A 15,397-nucleotide genomic window follows, 5' to 3' on the forward strand; every position below is an offset into this window, starting at 1 on the left:
TGGGGCACTATTACAAAATAGTGGTACTTAGCCTACATTTTAAAATCTTTATTTGAATATGACATTTTTATTTTAAAATTTTTTATTTGAATATGGCAACATGATACCTCATTCTACAATATTTCTATGAATAAATCATTGACAGAGACCACTATCAAATACTTTTGCTATTTAAACAACGTGGCGCACATAACAATGATAACTGCATCAGGCTGAAACTAGCAAAAATCTCTTGCATCGCGCATGGCGCCGCATTGCAGCAGGTGTATGATAGGGCCCTTAGGCTTTGGGCACACCCCTACATCCATCAAGATGACATATTTTCCTGGGAAGCAAGTTAATGCCAGTCCTCACTCTGCTCGTGCTACAACATAGTGGTGTTTTAGACACACTACCTACAGTCCAGATCTGTCTATTATTGAAAATGTATGGCTCATCATGAAAAGGAGAATCAGAGAACAACGACCATGGACTGTTGAGTAGCTGAAGTCTTGTATCAAGCGAGATTATGCAAAAATTCCACTTGCAAAGCTGCAATTCCCAAACAGTTAAAAAGTGTATTTAAAAGGAAAGATGATGTTACATGGTGGTAAACATGCCTCTGTTCTAACTTTGAAGAACTTTGATGCAGCCGTCAAAATTAGTTTATATTTTCAAAACACAATTAAGTTTGTCAGTGAAAACATTGGAAATCTTTTCTGTGTACTTTAGTCAGTTAAATAAAGGTTAAAGAAAAGGAACAAATCACAGACTATTGATTTTTTTTTTTTTTTTTTTTGCATTTTACAAAATGTACCAACTTCTCTGTAAAGGTGCTTATAAATTTCTCTCCTGATCATCATTTTAGGCTGCGTAATTGTGGTCTAACAGAGGAAAGCTGTTCAGCTCTCGCTACAGTCCTGAGATCAAACTCCAGTCTGAAAGAGCTTGACATCAGTAACAATAATCTGCAGGATTCAGGAGTGAAGAAACTCCAGAACGGATTACAAAATACAAACTGCACACTGGAGAAACTCAGGTGAGTTCAATCAGCTATTGTTTGATTGCACTTAACTTGAATGTTTGTTTATATTTATATATATATATATATATATATATATATATATATATATATATATATATATATAATACAATTAATGTTGTAACAGCAGTGTTGAGGAAACTACTCTGTAACTGTAGTTTGACAAGCTACTCATAAGTAAAAGTAGTAAAATTCTGTCATTAATTACTCACCCTCATGTCGTTCCACACCCGTAAGACCTTTGTTCATCTTTGGAACAAATTAAGATATTTTTGATGAAATATGAGAGCTCTCTAACTCCTCCATAGACAGCAATTTAATTACCACTGCAAAGGTCTAGAAAGGTACTAAAGACATTGTTAAAATAGTCCACATGACTACAGTGGTTCAAACTTAATTTTATGAAGCAACGAGAATACTTTTTGTGTGCAAAAAGACAAAAATGATGACTTTATTCAACAATCTCTTCTTTTCACTGTCAGTGTCCTATGCTGTTGACATAGTAAGCACAATGCAGCGCTTCCATGTTCTACGTCTGAATGCTGACTCAGTATTGTTGATTGTTCAATAAAGTAGTAATTTTTGTTTTTGCACACAAAATGTATTCTTGTCACTTCATTAAATTTAAGGTTGAACCACTGTTGTCACATGGACTATTTTACCCATGTCGGTAACACTTAATAATAACTGCACACTATGAAGCATTAGTAAAGCATTAGTAAACAGTCAATTCATCATTTATAAAGCATTAACAGACATTAGTAAGCAGTTTACAAATACAGCTATAAATGCTTTATTCCTGATTTATAAGCATCTCTATAATAAGTTTAATAATTGTATTTTCAGACTTTATTAATAATATATATAATTATGTATTGCATATATTATATAATTATGTATTACATTATTCACAAACCAGTTATTGAGGAGTTGTCAGTGGTTCATAAGATCATTTAGGTAGTGTAAGTAAATGATTAATAAAATAATAAGATGTATAAATGTACATTTAATTATTTAGACATATAGTATGTTACTTAGAGTTACTAAGTAAAATATTTTTACTAAGTAAAAATAAATGCTTTATTAACACATATTCCTAGTGTCAAAACTACCTCAGTACTAACTTTAAAACATTAGAGGACAGCAGTGCAGAAGAACACTGAACCTTTAAATCTCATTTATAAAAGCTTTACAAAGCATAAATAGTCCTCACTTTAGATGAGCTCACAAAAATAGTTAACCACTTCTAAATGTTTTATAATTACCTGAATTAATCATGAACTGCACTAGGTGTCAGGGATCTGTGAGGGAGGACTCAAACGCAGGATGAGTTTTACAGGTTTATTGACAAGACTTGGAATGTAGAGGGTGAGGAGGTGAACACAGTCCATACGGGAAGGGGGTGAGGCACAAAGACAAGCACGCTGAGGGAACAGCCACTGAGAACAGCCCAGGTAGTAGCAGGCCGGTGAACATTGGCAGGTGCGCAGAATGAGGCCCAAAGATGTAGCGGGAGCCAGACAGGATCAAACAGCATAAGTAGTTAGAACCATCAGATACTATCAGGCACTGAACCAGTCCTGCTGCTTGGCGGGGAGAAATAGCAGCCACAGGGATCCTCAGTCAGTAGGACAGGACAGGGGGAGACCAGAGACACTACCAGGACTAGACAAGACAGGTGGTTAGAAGGTCTGGAACAAGGAAGACAACAATGGCAAAATGGATACGAGAATCTCCTACACAAAACGCTATTAGCTTAGGTGAACAAAAGACTAGAATACAGGCACGAAGCTTAACGAACTGGCAAAGACATGAGGGAAAGAGTGCACAATATAAAGGAGGCAAAGAACACGAGGAACAGGTGACAACACTTAGACTAACGAGGACTCAACAAGAAAGGGAGCAGGGAAGATAGGGAACAGGTGAGAACATTAATAACAAACAAGGACTGAACAATGACTAGACCAGAGGGCGTGGTGACAGCAAACAAGGAGGAGGGAACAGAGGAGCACATGGCAAACACAAACACAGACAAAGCCATGTGCTCAGACACAACATAAACGAGGACACATTAAACAAAGACAAAACAGACAAGGCTGTCAGGGCAGACACTAGGAATATGTGTTAATAAAGCATTCATTAACACTCTAAGTAACTATTACGATATGTCTAAATAATAAGATGCATATACGTACATTTAAATATTTTATTAATTACTCTTCCTAAATGATCTTATGAAGCACTGACAACTCCTAAATAACTGGTTTATAAATAATGTAATAATTTAGAAATGATAAATTGATTATTAATAAAGTATGAAAATACAAATATTAAACACATTGTAGAAATGCTTATAAATAAAGAACAAAGCATTTATAGCTGTATTTATAAGCTGCTTACTAATGTCTATTAATGTTTATAAAGGATGAATTGACTATTTAATAATGCTTAACTAATGCTTAACTAATGCTTCATAGTGTGCAGTTATTATAAAGTGTTACCACAGTGTCTTTAGTACCTTTCTAGGCTTGGACAGTAGTAATTAAATTGCTGTCTATGGAGGAGCTCTTGGATTTCTTCAAAAATATCTTAATTTGCTTTCTGATGATGAACGGTCTTACGGGTTTGGTATGACATGAGGGTGAGTAATTAATGACTTTTGAGTAATTCATGATTTTATGCAAATATATTTTACTATTAGATAGATATCTTTGAGCTCCTAACTCACCCCTTATACCAAAACATGACCACGTTTTAGCCACTTCACAAAAATAAATAAGCAATATAGATATATTTACAGTGACTGTTATATTAGTTGATATATTATTGTATAAAAAATAATAATTTTAAGCTCCCTACCCCACCCTATAACCTTAAGCATAACCATTTTGACAATATACAAAGTGTAACAGGCAGATAAATGTAATCATAATAATTTATTTAAAGGGGTGGTTCAGTGTTTTTTTCTAGGCTTGATTCCTGTACATCCTTTACATAATCATCAGACAGTATCTTATTGGTGGAGGACTGTAAAATCTCAAAATGCATGATGTAACAACAGATGGCGGTAATGAATAAATGTTGTTTGTTTTCTACTAAGAAGACGACGCTGTGCTGCTTTAATGCCTTACAGGCTCATGATTCATCAGGATGCAAAATGGAATGTAGCTTTTGATCACGCTACACCACTGCTTGATAAAAGTAGTTAGCTACTGGAAAAGCTACAATGTTTTAAAAGTAGCTGAGCTACTGTCCAGCTGCTGAGAAATGCAGTTATGTTTGTAGCATTACTACGTGTAGCTAGCTGCTCCCCGACACTGTTTAATGAAATGTGTGAAATATGTTTAAATATAGTAATCATACAATAACTTTTTATTGAGACTTTTTTTTTTCTGTAGACTTTCAGGCTGCTGTATCACAGAAGAAGGCTATAAATCTCTGGCTTCAGCTCTGAGATCAAACCTTTCACACCTGATAGAGCTGGATCTCACAGGAAATGATCCTGGACAATCAGGAGTGAAGGAGCTTGATGATTTACTACAGGATCAGAAATGTAAACTCAAGACACTGCGGTGAGAGTTGATGAAATAACACAAAATAAATATGCTAAATATTCATACACAATATTCTTTCATTAATACAATAAGCTCCACAAGTTTTGCAGTGGGGGTTACTGAGTTTTGTTAGATACAGTTGTACTGATGGTATTTAGTAGTATGGTATTAAATGTTTCTGACACTGTAGTTTAATGCCATCAAGCCCAGGTTCACTGTATCTCTGTATCTCTCTACAGCAGTTCTGTGAGTCTCCAGATGTTCACAAACATGCAGTTTCATAAGACAGTTTTCTCTGTGCTGACGTTTCTCACATATTGCTTAAAGCCATAAAGACATTTATATTTCATCTTCTCTTCTGCAGGTTTTTGAGTCATGCTGCAGAGGAAGCCTGTAAATATCTGACTGAAGATCTTCACATTAAAAACCCGTTACTCCTGAGAGAGCTGAATCTGAGTAAACATGAACTAGGAGACACACGAGTGAATCAGATCGCTGCTCTACTGCAGGATAAACACTGTAAACTCAACGCACTGATGTGAGTATTTTGTTTTCTTAACAAAATGTTACATTAAATTTAACCCTTTCATTCATGAATTATTAATCACAAAGTAATATTTTTTTTTATGTTTGTTTTTACTTTTAAACAAGTGAAAAATCATGCCAATAACTTTTTTTTTCCCAATACATTTTATTCTGAGGGAATTGCATCTGTCCACTGTAGTGGATGCCATGCATCAACCATATAAAATGTGATTCAATAGAACTAATGCGTGATCTGAAAAAAAAAAAAAAAACTTTTTAAAACATGCATATTTTTAAAACATTTACTGAGAGCAAATGTATGAATACAAATAAGAAGACTTCAGATGCAAAAGCCTTTAAGTTACCTGACATTTTTCTTTGAAATTAACATTTTTTTATCAGACACATATGGGGTGAGTTGTGCCAGTTTTTACTCAAAGTGACTTTAAAGTGAGGCCATGGCAGTAATGCCTTCAACTTAAGAATGTACATATATTTCAGGATGTGGTGCATCCCTGAGAACAACTTTGGATCTGAAATAACTTGTTTCAGAAATATAGCTTTTGGAAAAAAAGTGGTCTCGTGGCACAATTTGCCCCTGGTGCGGGGTAAGTTGTGCCTTTGGGGAGAATACGTAGGGGTAATTTGTGCCAGTCATTTCTGAAGTAAAACAGAACATTTTAATGTTATGAACTGTAATGCTATATGAAAGCTAGACAAATTCTACACAAAATTACTAATTAAACTGTTGGAATAGGCTAAGTCAAATTTTGTAGTTTTTGGGAAAACACAAAAAACTTAAATACACAATATATGATATTTGTGAATCATTTCAGGCAAAAAGGCTTTGGCAATAGATGCCTGTTGACATACATAGAACGCTGTCTGTCACTTATAAGAATAACATAAGAATACGCCACATTACAAATTATTATGCAAGTGACATATCAATAAGATTTCAATAGAATAAACATTCAGATTTTAGTTTTTCCTTAGAAAATGTTTGTTTGTTTATTTATACATGTCTTATAACTGGTATCAATCTCAGACAAAATAATTTGCCAGATCTATGGAAACCCTACTTAGAGGTTGTTCCACATTATTAAGCAAGTCACAGTTCTCATGCAAAATGGGGAGGAAGAAAGATCTTTCTGAAGATGAAAATACCTGTTTGCTGCTAAACACTGGCTTTTTTTATAGCTGCCCTTTTATTACAATAAAAATTTTTGACAGGAACTTTCATTAATAAGTCTTTATCTGACCGAGTTCTGCTGTGCTCTAAATCACTCACAAATCTTATTAATCTTATTCGATAATCTCTATTCAGTTTCACACAATATTAGTTGTTTTCATGCCTTTTGCACAACATTGGACCATTTCATGCTTTTCATCTTTAGAAAGTGCGTTTTATAAGTGCGTGGCATGATGGGTTTTGGTCTAAAATCAAGAATGTCACATAGTTTAACTGCTAAAATGTAAGAGTACAATGTACAATTACAAATTAATAATATGTTGAAAATAATCATACGTGGGGCACAACTTAACCCAGGCCCTCTGGCACAAATCACCCCAGACCCACAAGTTTGAAAAACTAGCATGATCCAGCAGTTAAGAGCTAACATCATGCTAACTGTATAGACTCATTGTGTAGCCTGCTAAAGCACTAAAACATGTGTGAAATGTTTTCAAACTTGTCTATAATTGTTCAGACACTACAATCAAAAAACCTTGATCATAGAATTTTTACTTTGAAAGGGAAAAAAATGTTTTTTTTAGCTAAAATGTGCTTTCCTCTCATGCAATGTGTCTCTCTTCTTTGGAGGATGAGTAAAATGGATGGCTTTTCAAAATTATGTGGTCACATGACCAATTTCTTCTATGGTTTTCCAGAAACAATGGGTGGAACTACTTCACCCCTGGCACAAATCACCCCACTCTCCCCTATGGGTTTCTATATAAGTACCAGTACTTCGGACTGGGATGAGGCTGGGATTTAGCGGGTTTGTCAAGTCAAGTCATCTTCATTTATATAGCGCTTTTCACAATACATATTGTTTCAAAGCAGCTTCACAGTGATAATTGGAAAATGAATCGACAGAGATTGTTTTGGATTTACAGCAGTGATAAGAAAAAAAAATATGGTCCCACTTTATATTAAGTGGCCTTAACTACTATGTACTTACATCAAAAAATAAGTACAATGTACTTATTGGGTTCAGATTGAATTGCAAAACACTTTTGCAGCTATTGAGGTGGGATACGGGTAAGGTTAGGGAAAGCTTTGGTGGTATGGGTAGGTTTAAGGGTAGGGGTAAGGTGTAAGGGATGGGTCAACAATGTAATTATAAATGTATGTTACATATGTTTTTGTAGGAGCCTGAAATAATTTAGTGGGAGGGGCTGGGACTGAAAAATCTGTCCTGAGCCGGCGTCTAGTTGGGAGTTGTGAAACATGTTTGTTTAAAAAAATAAATAAAAAAAAGCTGCAACACAATTTAGTCCCTTTTTCGGGACAAAGCAAATTGTGATGTACCAATTGTTTGGCCACTGATCTTTATCAGCTGGTATTGATCTTAATCTCACCCTCTTTTGATTGACAGGATATAATCAGCCCTGATCATCAGCTGTTTTTAAACAGCCGATAGCATGGAAAACTGCTTTTATAGCTAATACCAATTTTTATTTATTTTTTGTTAACTTGTGATTAATCGCAGCTTAATCATACATATTGATGCATAGATCTGTAATCAAACAGAAAACGCACGCTGCATTAATTGCACATTAATAAAATGAGTGTCATTAAAATGAATTTGCGTTAATGCATTCATTTTGACATTTAAACTTTTTTGCATCTTGAAAGAAACAATTTCCTAACTTATTGACATTATTGAAATGGAAAATGCTGATAGAGAGAATTACAATTATTTAAAAATCTTAGTTTGATCATCATAGATCTGATTCACAGTTTTTTCTCTTTGTGTCTTCAGTCTGTGTGGATGCAGGATTACAGAGAATCAGTGTTACACCCTGACTTCAGCTCTATTTCCAAACCTTTCACACCTGAGAGAGCTGGACCTCAGTGGGAATCAAATAAAACATACAGGAGCAAAGCACATATCTGATGTACTGAAAGATTCATGCTGTCAGCTGGAGAGATTGAGGTGAGGAGCATTCATATACAAGAATCAAAATACTTAAAATTACTTGAACACTTTATACTTGTCCTCTCATTTTTTGTGAAAAAATATTCTCTTTAGTATTTAGTGATCTGGTGAAATAAATGACAGGGCTGTACTTTATTTTAACATACAAAAATTGCTTATAATTGATAATGAAAATAATAAATTTGATCATTGATTAGTCACGTCTGCTCACTGTGCACAAAAATCATCCGCCTGTCACATCGCTTTACAGTAGGCAGGGACGTGCACAGGGGGGTTGCTCAGGTTGCCCGGGAAACTGCCCATATGCCCTTCTTGACTCACGCTGCCCTTCCGAGGTGGGAAAAAAAAAAAAAAAAATCGTACAATGGATGCAGAATTTCACATAGGCCTAGATAAAAAATAAATAAATAAATAAAAATCGCAAAGCCTCATTCACTTCCATATTCGGGCACCCGTCCGAAAGTGAAAGTCAGTAGGGGAAGGGCAAACTCTGTTTACGTGGCTGCAGCGCTGCACGCGACCAGCACCTGAGCTGAGCCTGCATGAGCGGCACTAGAAGGAGATTGTTGCGGTTGTCGGGTGAGACGACTTAATGTTGTCGGAAAGGTATAACAAACGGACAATCATCATCATCAAGTTTTATGAAATGAATTAAAATCTTCATAAATCCAGGATGAGTGCCCTTTTTTTAGGTCAGAGCAACTGCCCCTCAAAATTCCTGTGCACATCCCTGCTGGTAGGGAATAACCCATTTCTTTAGACAAAACACATGGAAAACTGCAGAGAACACAGAGAGCTGCTGTGGGAAAGGTGCAAGAGTCACGACTGAAACATAAGAATGCTTTATGTCAAGCGTTCTTGCATAAGCATTTACAGTATCTTGCCTTGTGCAGGTGGATATTTGGAAGCACATGACACTGATGAAGGGTTGAACCTGAAAACGTTTTGCTGCACATTGCACTTCTTCCACTTTTGAACTTCAGTCTGTTTGTGACTTCTGTTTAATAAATTAATGTGAGCTTTTTGGCCTATATTTTGATGTGTGTGGATCCCCATTTTTCGTTCTTCTGTTTTTGATTTGTTTTTGATCCACACACCTGAAAATTATACATTTTTAAAAATTTATATTTATATTTTTCATCTGATTAAAAATATTAAAATGTTTTTTTTTTTACAGAATCATCAATCATCAAAATAATTCTTAGTTTCAGCCCTACTTATAGGCCCTAATTATACACAATTACATAGCACAAGTATAAAACGCCTGTTACTGTTACAAAAACTATAAATAGTGCAGTTCATCATGCATGCTATGTAAGTATGTTAATTGTTGTAATTCCATTGTTTCCTGTTACATAGACTCCATATTTCTAAACTTTACGGGATATCATAAAAGGTCTCTAACATTGTTTTGCATCATTTCTTTGGAAAAGTTTCTGTAAACAAACTAAAACTGAAAGTGCAATATGGCTTTTGTTCTCTTATCAAATTACAAAAGATTGTGATTCAATTAAATATGTATATAGCCTGTTTGAACTGTGTATTTCAAAGTGAAATATGCACTTTGTTGACATGATGAGCTTGTGATCTGATGTTTTCCACATCTCAGAACTGCTCAGATCACAGTGAATGAATGCAGTGAACTCCATCTCTGTGAATTTATTGTGCATTTAGGAATGTAGCGAGCACAAGTTATGCGTTATTTTCACATTCACATAATTTCTAACATTTTTGTGGGCAGATTATTACAGTATTTCACTAGATTTGTGATAAATCTGAAGAATTTAAAGAATCTGTGATTCAGTTCTCTTTAACCTTTAACTAACATAAGTACAAAGAAAGGATTTTTAATGGTTTCACTGACTAACTTAATTGTATTTTGTAAATATAAACAAATTATGATTTTGATTAGGAAGGTAGTCATAATATTTTTGCTTTTTTCAGCATACATGTCTCAGTGTACAGCCCTGAATGATGATCTCTCTTCCTCTGAATGTCTTTTTTGTTTTGTTTGTTTACAGAGAGGATGTGACTTTACAGAATAAAGAGTTATCTTTTCTTCTGCCTTATTTTCTTGTTCTTTCTTTCTCATAATGTAGGTTAAGAGGCTGTGATATGACAGATAAAGGTTGTTCTGCTGTAACTTCAGCTCTGATATCAAACCCGTCACACCTGAGAGAGCTGGACCTGAGTGAGAATAAACTAGGAGACTCTGGATTTAAAGACCTCAGTGATCTACTGATGAACCCACAATGCAAACTGGAAAATCTACAGTTAGTATCATTATACTTTACAGCAGTTACAGTGATTAAAGTTTACTGTTTAGTTAGTTTAAGACAACAGAGCTTAGGTTACATTGTTTATACTGCAGCATTTCACCTGAACTACAACTGCATTTTCCTGTTGGTCACACTTAATTTGCCTAACTAACCAGTAATTGCATTAAATTTAATTAGAATTATTTCAAATTTCAATGTACAATGTTCACTTCCTGTTTGTCTGGCATTTAAGCATGGCTTGGCCATCGCTTAGTTGCGAAGTATTGCCAGTTTACCTGCCTTACCGAGCGTTTCTTTCATTGATTATTTGCCATTCTGTTACGACCATTGCCTGTTTGTTCTGTTTCTGCCTTTTGGATTGCCCTTCTGTTTTGTTGTTTGGATTGGACTGCCTTATTGTTGTTGAACCTCTGCCTGCCTCACGTTTATGTCTCTGCCTGTCGATTCGGCTTTGTTTGCTGTGGATTTCAATAAAACACTGCACATGGATTCTAACGCCGCCTCAGCGTCCTTACAATCTGCAACAGTTTCCAGCATACAGAATTAGTGTGACAGTGTTAAAAATAGTCCATGGGAACAATACACTCTATGACAGACTAAATGCCTACTGTATCTATTTAACTCTTTACTGACAACATTTTGATCATTTTTTTTTACAAAGGCCCCAGAATATTTTATTGGATGAATATCTGAACATACAATATATCAAAATAAAGAACAGTCCCTCTGCTTTTAAAGAAACAACAAAATCATTTGTTTCTAGCTTATGTTATCTTATTTTATATGCTGATTGTTTCGATGATCATGTTCATTTTTTAAGTGTAATGAAAACATCAATCGCTTGTTTCTGCTGCTTCTTTCATAATAGAGATTCTGTCCTCTTCCTTTCTGTAAAACAGTGAAAACATGGATTGCTGGAAAATTCTGGGGAAAAATAGTCAGGAAAGAGAATAAGATGACATCATAGATCTGAGTCATTGTTCTTTGTGTTTTTTTTTTGTTTTTTTTTTCAGATTATGTAAATGCAGTATTAAAGAGAAGCAGTGTGTCTCCCTGACTTCAGCTCTGAAATCAAACCCGTCACACCTGAGAGAGCTGAACCTCAGTGGGAATGAACCAGGAGACTCTGGATTTAAAGACCTTAGTGATCTACTGATGAACCCACAATGCAAACTGGAAAATCTACAGTTAGTATCATTATACTTTACAGCAGTTACAGTGATTAAAGTTTACTGTTTAGTTAAAGACAACAGAGCTTAGGTTACATTGTTTATACTGTATCATTTCACCTGAACTACAACTGCATTTCCCTATTGGTCACACTTAATTTGCCTAACTAACAAGTAATTGCATTAAATTTAATTAGATTCAATTCAAATGTCATTGTATTAATTGTGTACATGTTGGTCTGCAGAAATGTTATGCTATTCATATCTGCAACAGTTTCCAGCATACAGAATTAGTGTGACAAAAATAGTCCATAGGAACAAAACAGATTAAATACCTACTGTATCTATTTAACTCTTTACTGTCAACATTTTTGATCATTTTCACAAAAGTTTCATGGCCCCCAGAATATTGTGTTGGATGAATATCTGAACATACAATATATAAAAATAAAGAACAGATCCTCAGCTGAGAAACGACAACAAAATCATTTGATTCTAGCTTCATATACTCTTATTTTATATGCTGATTAATGTTTGATGATCATGTTCATTTTTTGTGTGTAATGAAAACATGAATCAGTTGTTTCTGCTGCTTCTTTCATAATAGAGATTCTGTACTCTTCCTTACTGTAAAAAAGTGAAAACATGGATTGCTGGAAATTTCAGGGGGGAAATAGAATAAGATGACATCATAGTCATTGTTCTTTGTGTTTTTTTCAGATTGTGTAAATGCAATATTAAAGAGAAGCAGTGTGTCCTCCTGACTTCAGCTCTGAAATCAAACCCGTCACACCTGAGAGAGCTGAACCTCAGTGAGAATCTACTAAAACACTCAAGAGTGAAGCATTTTTTTGATCTACTGAAGGATTCATGCTGTAAACTGGAGAGATTGAGGTCAGTAAATTCACTCACAGCAAAGAAAATAGTGATTTGGTATTTAAATGAAACAGAATGGAAAGTTTTTCTCATTTCTCCCATTGCAGGTTAAGATCCTGTGATATAACAGCTGAAGACTGTGCTGCTGTGACTTCAGCTCTGAAATCAAACCCGTCACACCTGAGAGAGCTGGACCTGAGCGGGAATGAACTAGGAGACTCTGGAGTTGATAATCTTGGTTTTCTGCTGAGCAGATCAAAATGCAAGCTGGAGAAACTACAGTTAGTATCATTATACTGTACAGCAGTTACAGTGTGAAAAAGTCAAATATTAGTAGATAAAAATATATATATATATAAAAAAATTTCAAGTTGCTTTACCTCTTTCAGAAAGCAAGTAAATGTTCACTATTGTGATTGGCAAGCTTCACATTGTATCCACACTTTCCTCAAAACACACTATTCACAATTAATGAAGACATTTAAGACCAATCAACTGGAAAAGTAACAAAAACAACCACAAATCTACATATGGATTCCTTACTTAAGAGACAGTGACAGTACAACACTGGCTACACAGTGTATAAAAAATATTACAGCAAATATTAACTACACTGGCATATTCAGCCTAATTATGTTTTTTTCACACAATATATTAATATTTAACTTAAGAACATATTTCTAATTTCCTGTATGTACTAATATCATTGGCAACAATCAATAGCTGTTTCCATCCACATACATGCACCTTTTTTATTCAATAAGAAAGCAGGCGTAAACCATGATGGAAACACATTTACCATTAAAAAAATGCACATTAAAAAAAGTCATGTGACTTTGCACATTGGGATGACATAACTGGACTAACCAGTGGACTGATTTCGTTGCACAGCATCTGAAATTCTCTTTTGGCCATTCAGAATTACCTGAGCCAAAATCTTTTGTCAATGTTGTTCCAAATAATTACCTTCCAGAACCGTCTTGACTGCATTCATAAAAAGCACCTCCAAAAGCAAGACAATGCTTTTGTTTCAACGCTACCAAATATTTGGAAGTTTCACCACTACTACTGGCTGACATTAATTTAGTGATCAAATTTAACACCCTTATGGAAATATGATCATATTTTGTTATTATCATTTACATCTGACTAATTTTCAAATTGTTTGTCATAAATCAACATATCTGGAAAATGTTATGGGGATACAAATCAAAATACAATTTTGTTACAAACAGGACATCGATTTCATACATGTCCTCAGTATTTATCTGTCTAAAACAGGAGAAATGTGGCATGAATGAAGACAGTAGACTTTTAAATCTCAAAATCACCACCCTTACAAACATTTACCATGAATGAACTGTAGTAAATTACCATGGTTTGTGGAAATGTGGAATATTTATATTGAAAACTGTTATAGCCATTTATATTGCAATATATTTATTAGGTGGGTAGGGGAACATAAAATTAATGTCTATCATTTGATTGTAATATCATTTGACAGTGGTAGTGAGTAGCCATGTATGGTTTTATCTGTGGTTACCAAGTCTCACTGTGAGAATATTTTCATTTAAGCCTAATAATTAATAAAATAATTTTAATGATTGAATGGAGGCTGGAACTAATTTGGATATTCACAGAACTGTGTATACTAAATTAAGCAGGGGTGTAGAGTTACATTCAACCAATTTTAAGGTACAAAGAAATTATTTTCATAGGACAAAAAAATTCAGTTTCAGTATATCATTTTGATTATCAAAGATGGGAATTAAGCTATAAAATGATTGGCTACAGGGTGACTTTATATGCTGACTTGATGTTTATTACAAACAGATAAGATTGTAGTACACAGTACACAGAGACAACAGCAGTATACAAATAGTAAAATAAGAAATAAATAATAAAGATATGTGAAAGACACACATGTATGTACAAGTGTGCAGTGTACAACAGAAGATTGGAATTTACAGTAATTGTTAAATATTGTTTATGGACATGACATTGAAAGACAAATGACATCAAACTAAAAGTTCCCACAACATCTGACATGTCTCAAATCATTATAAGCTTATTGTCATAAATTGGGTAAGGTTTTTCTTTTTTTAACCAAAAATCTTCTGTACTGCAGCTTTAAATACAATTTGTATTAGTGATGGTAAACTACACAAAATGACTAATTTGTGATTTAGTCAATATGTTCTTCATTTTTCTCATGTTAAAAATCTGAAAATAGTCTATTTAATTATATTTCTAATGAATTTGTTGATTCAGTTTTTCATTCAGTTTTAGATTAAACTTGTCTTAATGTACATTCATAACTCAAAGATGTTTTGAAGATGATTTGATTGTGTTATAACTAGTTTCTTCTAGTTATGCTCCTCTAATGGTTTATGATTCTGTAATTAGGTTTCAATGTTTTTGTTGATGTATGTTACTGTATGACACTCACTCATGCTGAATTTACATTAATCTGAACATTTGTCGTTTCTTTTTGTCCGCAGTCTGTGTGGATGCAGTATTACAGAAAAACAGTGTCTCAAGCTGACTCAACATCTGTGTTTAAGTCTTTCACACCTGAGAGAGGTGAACTTAAGTGGGAATGAAATAGAAAACAAAGGAGTGGAGATCTTGTGTAACGTACTGAAGGATTCACGCTGTAAACTGGAGAGATTGAGGTCAGTAACGTTCACAATACAAGAATCAAAATACTGAAAATCACTTCTTTATAAAACAATTTAACCAAATCACTTTCACTCAATATCTCATGAAGAGCCTGAGTTTTTACGCTATTTTTATGGAAAATAATTTT

General features: G+C 34.3%; 1 protein-coding gene across 12 annotated transcripts in view; it reads left to right on the forward strand.

The window, feature by feature from the left end:
* LOC125254758 overlaps positions 1-15,397 on the forward strand; it is a 188,974-nt gene that overhangs the window by 94,656 nt on the left and 78,921 nt on the right. For all 12 annotated transcript variants that reach the window (XM_048169551.1, XM_048169561.1, XM_048169552.1 and 9 more), the window contains 3 exons: positions 848-1,018; positions 4,420-4,593; positions 4,940-5,113. In XM_048169551.1, the coding sequence (XP_048025508.1) occupies positions 848-1,018; positions 4,420-4,593; positions 4,940-5,113 (519 nt within the window). The remainder of the gene's footprint in view (positions 1-847; positions 1,019-4,419; positions 4,594-4,939; positions 5,114-15,397) is intronic.

The sequence above is a fragment of the Megalobrama amblycephala genome, linkage group LG19 (genome assembly GCF_018812025.1).
Source record: "Megalobrama amblycephala isolate DHTTF-2021 linkage group LG19, ASM1881202v1, whole genome shotgun sequence".
Lineage (NCBI taxonomy): Eukaryota > Metazoa > Chordata > Actinopteri > Cypriniformes > Xenocyprididae > Megalobrama > Megalobrama amblycephala.